This window comes from Physeter macrocephalus, chromosome 14 (assembly GCF_002837175.3).
Source record: "Physeter macrocephalus isolate SW-GA chromosome 14, ASM283717v5, whole genome shotgun sequence".
Taxonomy (NCBI): Eukaryota; Metazoa; Chordata; class Mammalia; order Artiodactyla; family Physeteridae; genus Physeter; species Physeter macrocephalus.
This window is the reverse complement of record NC_041227.1, coordinates 91,615,337-91,622,733: the sequence shown is the minus strand read 5'-3', so window position 1 is coordinate 91,622,733 and position 7,397 is coordinate 91,615,337. Positions and strand designations below refer to the sequence as shown.

General features: G+C 55.8%; 2 protein-coding genes across 2 annotated transcripts; one reads left to right on the top strand and one right to left on the bottom strand.

Moving 5' to 3' along the window:
- Nucleotides 1-11: 11 nt before the first annotated feature.
- On the bottom strand, nt 12-5,058 carry TAX1BP3 (Tax1 binding protein 3). The gene is made up of 4 exons (XM_007125471.4): nt 4,881-5,058; nt 1,771-1,890; nt 1,288-1,365; nt 12-981 (listed from the first exon to the last, which is right to left on the bottom strand). The coding sequence occupies exons 1-4, from the start codon at nt 4,917-4,919 to the stop codon at nt 844-846; spliced, it is 375 nt and encodes a 124-aa protein (XP_007125533.1). The 5' UTR covers nt 4,920-5,058; the 3' UTR covers nt 12-843.
- Nucleotides 5,059-5,191: 133 nt separating this feature from the next.
- Nucleotides 5,192-6,065, top strand: EMC6 (ER membrane protein complex subunit 6). The gene is made up of 2 exons (XM_007125470.4): nt 5,192-5,297; nt 5,485-6,065. Exon 2 carries the CDS (start codon nt 5,533-5,535, stop codon nt 5,863-5,865), a length of 333 nt encoding a protein of 110 aa, XP_007125532.1. The 5' UTR covers nt 5,192-5,297; nt 5,485-5,532; the 3' UTR covers nt 5,866-6,065.
- The last annotated feature ends 1,332 nt before the right edge of the window (nt 6,066-7,397 follow it).

Sequence of the window (7,397 nt, the reverse complement as noted above, 5' to 3'; positions counted from 1 at the left end):
CCTCTGATGAATGAATTCCAGCACTGTTTATTGGGCACAAGACGTGGGGTGGCTTCCTACTGCCCCATTTCCACAGTAACCAAAGCAAGGCTGGTTCCCTTGCTAAGAGTAATTCCCAGATGTGAATTAGCTGAATTCGAAAGTTGAACTGGCATCTTCAAAGAGTACGATAAAAACGCTTTGTATCAAAGTTGTGATTAAAAAAATACAAACGTTAAACCCAAAGGCATAGAGGAAAATGGCAATCCTGAGAACTGCCCTGAAATGTCAGCCTCAGACCTCATCTGAATCCTGTTAAGCAAGTGAACCCTGGGGAGGCCCGCACCCCTTGGGGAGCGGGAGTGCAACGGGGTGAGCTGCGAGCCTGCCTGGCTTCCATCTGGACAAACCTTCGTAGTGTCTCTGGCAGTGAGTCGAGTCCCCGCTGGGAAATACAGGGAAAAGCAAGGGGCACAGGCACTGTGGAGCCAAGACACGGGGGCAGTGCCCAGCCCTGCGTTTCCCAACTACATGGTGCTCTCAGGAAGGGTGGCCCCCTGCTCGCCTGCTGTGGCCCGGCAGCAGGGTCTGGGGGCCAAGCCTTGGTCACAGACTGGGGACTGACTCCAACTCGGCTCCAGGCCCTTGTTTCCAATCCTCAGTGTCCAAGGGAGAGAGCTGGTCCCAGAGCTTCGGGCCCGTGGCGGGAGAGGGGAAGGCAGGTCAGGCCTCTGGGACCAGCTCTTGCCCTTCTAGGCGGGGGCCCAGCAATGAGCAGAAGCCAGGACGAGGGGCAGACAGAGCGTGGAAGTGGTGTCGCTGTACAGAGGGCGGGCAGGCACGAGTCGGGGGCCCTGGCGGCTGCTAGGACAGCATGGACTGCTGTACGGCCTTCTGCAGCGACTGCCGCGTCACCAGCAGACGTACCACCTCCTCCGAGCGCTTGGTGAGCCGCTTCCGGGCCTGGTCGTGTGTGACCATGGTCATGTCCCAGCCGTTCACCTGGCCCAGGGAGAGAACACAGCCCACCTCAGCTCGCCGCCTTCTGGGATCTGAAAGTAGGACGGGCTTTGGGAGGCCTGGGTCTCCCAAGCTGACATGCCCGGGCTGGGGGATGCCAAGCACCCCTCACACGCACACACAGCGGAGAGCCAGCTTCCTCTGGGGGTGAGGCCAGTATGGGCTCCAAAACGACTTCGGTGATTCTCCCAGGTGCCCAGGGAGGCAGGCAGGGGCAGCCCCAACACCCCCAAGTGCTTTAGACCCTCTGGCCCAAACCTTGTTTTCCTCCTTTGGGACATCCGTTACCTGCATGATCTTGTCCCCGATCTGCAGCCCAGCAATTTCCGCAGGGCCTCCTTCGGATACCCGTGTGACGTAAATGCCCTGGAAAGAGACAGCCCAAGTCAAGCACTGGGGTCACTGGACTGGCCTCTTATCCACAGAGCAAAGCCCAGCATGGCATACTCCTAGCCGTCTGTCTGTCCCGCACCCAGTATCCCCCAGCACAGGCTGTGTCGAACAGCCAAGGGGGAAGTAGAGCAGCCCCATGGATGCGACAGCCCCTGCTGCTAGCCTCCTGGGCTCTGGCTGAGCAGGGCTTCCTAGTGCTGGGAGGGCTGGGAGGCCCACCCCTACTTATTCCCACCAGATCATTTCTTGGACCTTCTTAGAGAGGACCGTTTGAGAGAGATGAGGTCTGCTCCTTCCACAAAGGCCCAGGAAGCAGAGACCTACCATCTCAGACCTCTGTGCCCCACAGAGAGGTCCCCAGACCCTAGTCCTCCTCACCTTGTCCGTCTTATCTTCTGAGAAAGGATTCTGGGAGGGATCCTGGTCAATTCCACCTCCAATGCTGAAGCCCAGGATTAAGTTCTCACCTTGACGCAACTTGTGAATTTCAACTCTTTGCTGGCAAAGATAAAAAACGAGTTGGGGATGAGTGGGTATGGAGAGCACATGTGGTCTGTGTCCCCTGCAGCAGCCTCAGGCGGCTGGGTAGGCTCAGAGCCATGCCACGGGGGTGGGGCCCAGGGCCTCCTTCAGGAATCCAGCTGGTCACCAGCCTGGCAGGCTGGGGGGTTCAGACTCCTAACTCAGCCCCATTAACCCACCCACACAACCCTCGGTCCCAACCTCTCCCAGCTTCCTCTGTCTCAGGCACCAGCCTTCTCAACACATGCTAAGCCCCTCCTGGCCCAAGAGCCAGGGTGCCTTGGCTGCTCTGAAGGAGGGCCTATGTCCCAGGGGAGGGACCACACAGGGCAGGAGAGGTCAGGCCCTGAAAAAAAATGAATGCAGGCACACTGCTGAGGCAGCTCGGATTGCTGAGCCAGCACTGTCAAGGGCAAGCCTGGAGATGCTCGGGAAAAGCAGAGATCAAACTTGCACAGAAAGGAGGAAGGCTGTCGTGGCCAAAGGAACAGGAGCAGAGGCTTGAAGGTGCTATGGATACGTGTCCACGAGACCGGAGTGTACAGCGCAGGACCGGAACTGGGAGGTGAGATGAGGCTGAGCCCGGGTCAGGAAGGCTAGGGAGTGCAAGCCCAGGAGACTGGCCCAGAGGGAGGGGGCGTCTCCCTAAGCCCCAGGCCCTGCTCTTGTGCAGTGGAGGAGGTGGAGGAGGGGCCTAGGGCTCTCCCACCATACTCTGAGGTTGTGGTCCCCATCTGTGCCAAGCTCCTTTCAAAGCCCTCAGCAGCCACCCTCCAGTCACCAGATGCTGGGAGCCAGACCGAATGCCCCACCCCAAAAGTTGACAGTTTTAACAGAAAGAAGAAAAACACAAAGCAAAAGGTGACTTGATCTGGATTTGAGGGGCTTCACAAAGGAGCACCAGGTATTGGGCTGACCAGGATTTTGGCCACCTGACCTTGATTCTAGGCCCACTGGAGCTCTCAGAAATTGGGGAGTAGGGCTGGGGTCGGGCCTGATGGTAGATCATGGTCAGATGTGATGCCAGAGTGACCACTCAGGCAGTCAGTACGGGAAGAGATATCTCACAGGGGTGGGATGTGGAGGCCAGGGGACATGAGTTACTTAGGAAGTGAGATCAACAGACTCCAGACTGTTCATGGCCGAAAGGCGAGCTCCTGGCTGGCCACCTGGCCTGGCTGAACACAACCATCTCCCAGATGGGGACCAGAGAGGAGAAGGAGCATGTTGAGCTGGAGAGCCAGGAGCCATCCAGGCAGGTGTCCAGAAGGTAGACAGGCCTACGGAGCCAGAGTTCAGAGGAGAGGCCAAAATGGTTTTAACATTCTCAAAATGTTAACTACATGGGAGAGGGCACAGGGTAGGGAGGAGCCTCTTCCACCCCCATCTCCGATCCAAGACATAAGAGGGAGAGGCCAGACCCCACCCACCATATTCAGACATGTTCCTAGTGTGAGAAGAATTGGAAGGTCATGGTCCCAGAGTTTTGAGGAAGGCCCGGGGATCAGTCATGACCTGCAGTAAGGGGGTTGCGGGAAGCGTGACACCTGAGGCCCACTGGACCTAGGTCCTCATGTGCAAACGCGTGCACTCCTCCAGGCCTGCCTCTGCCTCCTCTGACACACAACCTTTGCGCACCTTTGACTCACCCTTAATATCAGAAAGAAGTACAGGCTTTAGGACTGGGAGACAAGGCCCCGTCACTGACTTGCTGGGTGAGGTCAGGCAGGTTACTGCCCCTCTCTGGTTCCCCACCTGCACCCCTTTTTTCCAGCTAAGGAACAAACCTGACCCCTTCTCTGGGGCAGCTAGAGAGCTGGAAGAGGCAGGCTGGTGCAGCCAGGGTGAAGCTGAGGACAGCTGTCAGCAGGTCCAACAATGTCTCCTCCTAGCCCAGGCCTGAGCTGGTGCTCTAAGCTGACCCTGACGTGTCAGCTTTATCAGTGGCTCCCTGGTCACACCACCTGACTGCAGGAGTCCCCAACACGCCCATCTGAGATACTGCAGCCAGTCCCAGGGCCCCAGGGCTGGAACTTCCACCTGACCCGTGCCCTGTCCAGCAGGCATTTCTTCTTAGAGACCTGGCTCCTTCCTGAGGGCTTCTTCATATGACTGAGCATGACCAGACTTCTCTCTGGGACTCAATTTCCTCACCTTAGCCACAGAGTGGGCCTCCAGGCTCCATCCAGCTGTGGCATTGGTATCTGGGTCTAATGTCCCAGCCTCACTTTGCCTATTCTAACAGCACTTGGCACCCAAGACCAGCCAAGGGAGGAGGCATAGGCCTGAGCTGACCCCAAAGGGTCTCCTCAGGCCCCAAGTGCCAGGTAGGGGACCTGGACTTTGCCCCAAGGGCTGGGGTTCCAGAGAACGTTCGGAGCAGGATCGAACCAGTTGTATGAGCCTTCACTCTGGACCGGGCGGCGATGGGTCCGAGAAGGAAAGGCCGCAGGGGAGGGGGGAGGGGCTGCTATGTTGGCCCCGACCACCTCCACCCCGCAAATCTCCCTTTGGGCGGCGGCGCCGCCGGCTGGAGCTGAGGAAGCACTTCCTCATTCCAGAGGCTGCGACTCATGGACGTCGGGGCCGGCGCCCGCCACCCGCGGCTGCCCGGCTGGGGGACACAGATCCGGGAAGTGGGCGATTTCCCTGACTCCCACAGCAGGGGCCTTTCTCCTCAATCTTCCCTGCCCCGTCCGGCTGAGAGGAGCCCAACGCGGCGGCGTTGGTGCGCGGGGTCTGGCCTCGATCCCGGCTCCTCAGGAGGCGCTTGGGTCCCAGCCTTTCTGTTGCATAGCTGGGGAAGACCGCGGCTCCGCTCCGGCAGACCGGGAACCGGAGCTCTGGCTGCGGGTTTGCAGTAGACCCGGGCTCGACGCTTTGTCAACGTGTTTGAGGTGTCAGTTTACCTATCTGCAAAGTGGGGTCAAGCCAAGACGAGGAGGAACCCGCGCGAGACCACTCACCACCACGGCGGTGACCGGCTGGCCCGGGACGTAGGACATCTCGACGCCAATCCGGTAACGAAACACCGCTCAGTGAAGCCCTCAGCGAAAATCCCCAAGGCCTCGCCCTCTCTGGTTAACAAAGGCCAACCAGCCCGGCCCGCCCCGTCATGAATAGTTAACGACGCACCAGCCAATCACCGGCCGGACCGCTCTCGGGCTTTCGGAAGTCCCAGCGCGCGCATAGAAAAGCGGAGAGAGGGGTGGAGCGTGCACGGGGCGCTCGCGGCGCATGCGCCAGAGGGCGGGTGCGAGTTCCTGGCGACTGCGCAGGCTGGGTCGTCCCAGCATCCTCCAGTGCAAGATGGCGCCGCGGGAATCCTTACCACAGGCTGTCTGAGGGAACGCCGAGCTACTGCGTCCGCCGCCGGGTTCCAGGTAACTGGGCGAGTCTGGGTGGGAAATGCAGATGTGCCGCCAGCAACCCCGAGCCCTCAGCGTTTTCAGCGTCTTTCGAAGGTCCGAGACTGAGGGGTGCGAGGTCTACGCAGCCCCAGGGGGAGGGGCGGCGCGAACCCAACTCGCCACGCTCCGGGCGCCACCTGTAACTTGGTTCTCTCCGCAGCCCCGCGTTGCTCCACGAGAAAGCAGAGGCCGAGCCCGGGCGGGTGCGATGGCCGCTGTGGTGGCCAAGCGGGAGGGGCCGCCGTTCATCAGCGAGGCCGCTGTGCGGGGCAACGCCGCCGTCCTGGATTACTGCCGGACCTCGGTGTCGGCGCTGTCAGGGGCCACGGCCGGCATCCTCGGCCTCACCGGCCTCTACGGCTTCATATTCTACCTGCTCGCCTCCATCCTGCTCTCCCTGCTCTTAATTCTCAAGGCGGGAAGGAGATGGAACAAATATTTTAAGTCGCGAAGACCTCTCTTTACAGGAGGTCTCATCGGAGGCCTCTTCACCTACGTCCTGTTCTGGACATTCCTCTACGGCATGGTGCACGTCTACTGAAACGTGGGCAGGGATGACTTTTTTTTAAAAAAAAACACAAAACAGATTGGGAGGGCTCTTGCCAGAAATTAACACCAGGTAGACTTACCTAGTTTTTAAATTGTTGGAGTCGCCGCTTGTCCTGGAACGTTATAAATAATTTATATCTTAAGATGAAGAGCCTGTACTGTTCTTCAGATTAAATGAAGCGTGAGACCCTTTGTGGAGTTTTTTTCCTATCTTAACGCGTACCCCCTGTCTGCCATGGGTGCAGAATCGCCCGGTATTGACTCCGGGAGAGCTGGGACTGCGCCTTAGTTTTCTGTCCTTTCCTTGCATTTACACATAGGCCCCTCAAAGAGGGGCCACTAGGGCCTGAATAAGGAGAGAACTTATCGTTAACATCCTGAGAACTAATACCAGTTAATATTTATTAAGTGTGCCTTGTATGCCAAGCATTGTACCTGTACCTTTTACACTCGTTACTTTGTTAATTCTAGCGATGTCCTTATGGAGTACATGTGATTGTTATTCCCCATTGATGAACCTGAGGCTCAGAGAGGCTAAATACCCCTGCCGGAGGAGGCACAGCTAGGAAGAGGCAGAGCCAGGATTCAAATGTAGGTCTCGTAATTCCTCTTACTGTATTGGCTGACTGTACCTTTTCAGAACCCAGCCTTCCCTCCCAGCCACTACTCTCAAGGTATGAGTGGTGTCATTTCAGTTCCATTTCACCTAGTTAGAGCTAGCTGTTTCCAGTTTTTAAAAAGCGAGCTCTATTTTTCTAGACTCTGTCTAGTGAGAATTAAACAGACTGATTGATTAAGGTAATCTATGGGCTTGTCTAGAGTGTAAATGCCTCTGTCTATATGCTGATCCATGATCCCTTCCTGTCAGGAGGCTTATCTTACAATAAAATGCATACATTTAATTGAGAAATAAATATTGCATTAGCGTTAAGTAAGGAACACGTTGCTTGTGGAATTTATATAGTTTTAACTGGGAAGACCTGATTTCACAGATAGTCAGATTATAAGAGCTACGAAGAGAGTACACGGGAGCCCCAAACCTAACTGAGGTTGTGGGGTAGCTTTTTTTTTTAATTGTTTAATTTTATTTATTTTTTTATACAGCAGGTTCTTATTAGTTATCCATTTTATACATATTAGTGTACCTATGTCAATCCGAAACTCCCAGTTCATCCCACCACCACCACCACCACGACTACCCCCCCACCGCTTTCCCCACTTGGTGTCCATATGTTTGTTCTCTACATCTGTGTCTCAATTTCTGCCCTGCAAACTGGTTCATCTGTACCATTTTTCTAGATTCCACATATATGTGTTAATATATGATATTTGTTTTTCTCTTTCTGACTTCACTCTGTATGCCAGTCTCTAGATTCATCCACATCTCTACAAATGACCCAATTTCGTGCCTTTTTATGGCTGAGTAATATTCCATTATATATATGTACCACATCTTCTTTATCCATTTGTCTGTCGATGGGCATTTAGGTTGCTTCCGTGACCTGGCTATTGTAAATAGTGCTG

What these genes read in the sequence shown, in the direction of transcription:
- TAX1BP3 (XM_007125471.4), bottom strand. Translation starts at nt 4,919, where the DNA reads ATGTCCTACGTCCCGGGCCAGCCGGTCACCGCCGTGGTG. An exon ending in CAGAAGATAAGACGGACAAG is followed by an intron (nt 1,366 to 1,770) that starts GTGAGGAGGACT and finishes GTCTCTTTCCAG; the next exon opens with GGCATTTACGTCACACGGGT. An exon ending in TCGGGGACAAGATCATGCAG is followed by an intron (nt 982 to 1,287) that starts GTAACGGATGTC and finishes TCCCTGGGCCAG; the next exon opens with GTGAACGGCTGGGACATGAC.
- EMC6 (XM_007125470.4), top strand. Translation starts at nt 5,533, where the DNA reads ATGGCCGCTGTGGTGGCCAAGCGGGAGGGGCCGCCGTTCATCAGCGAG.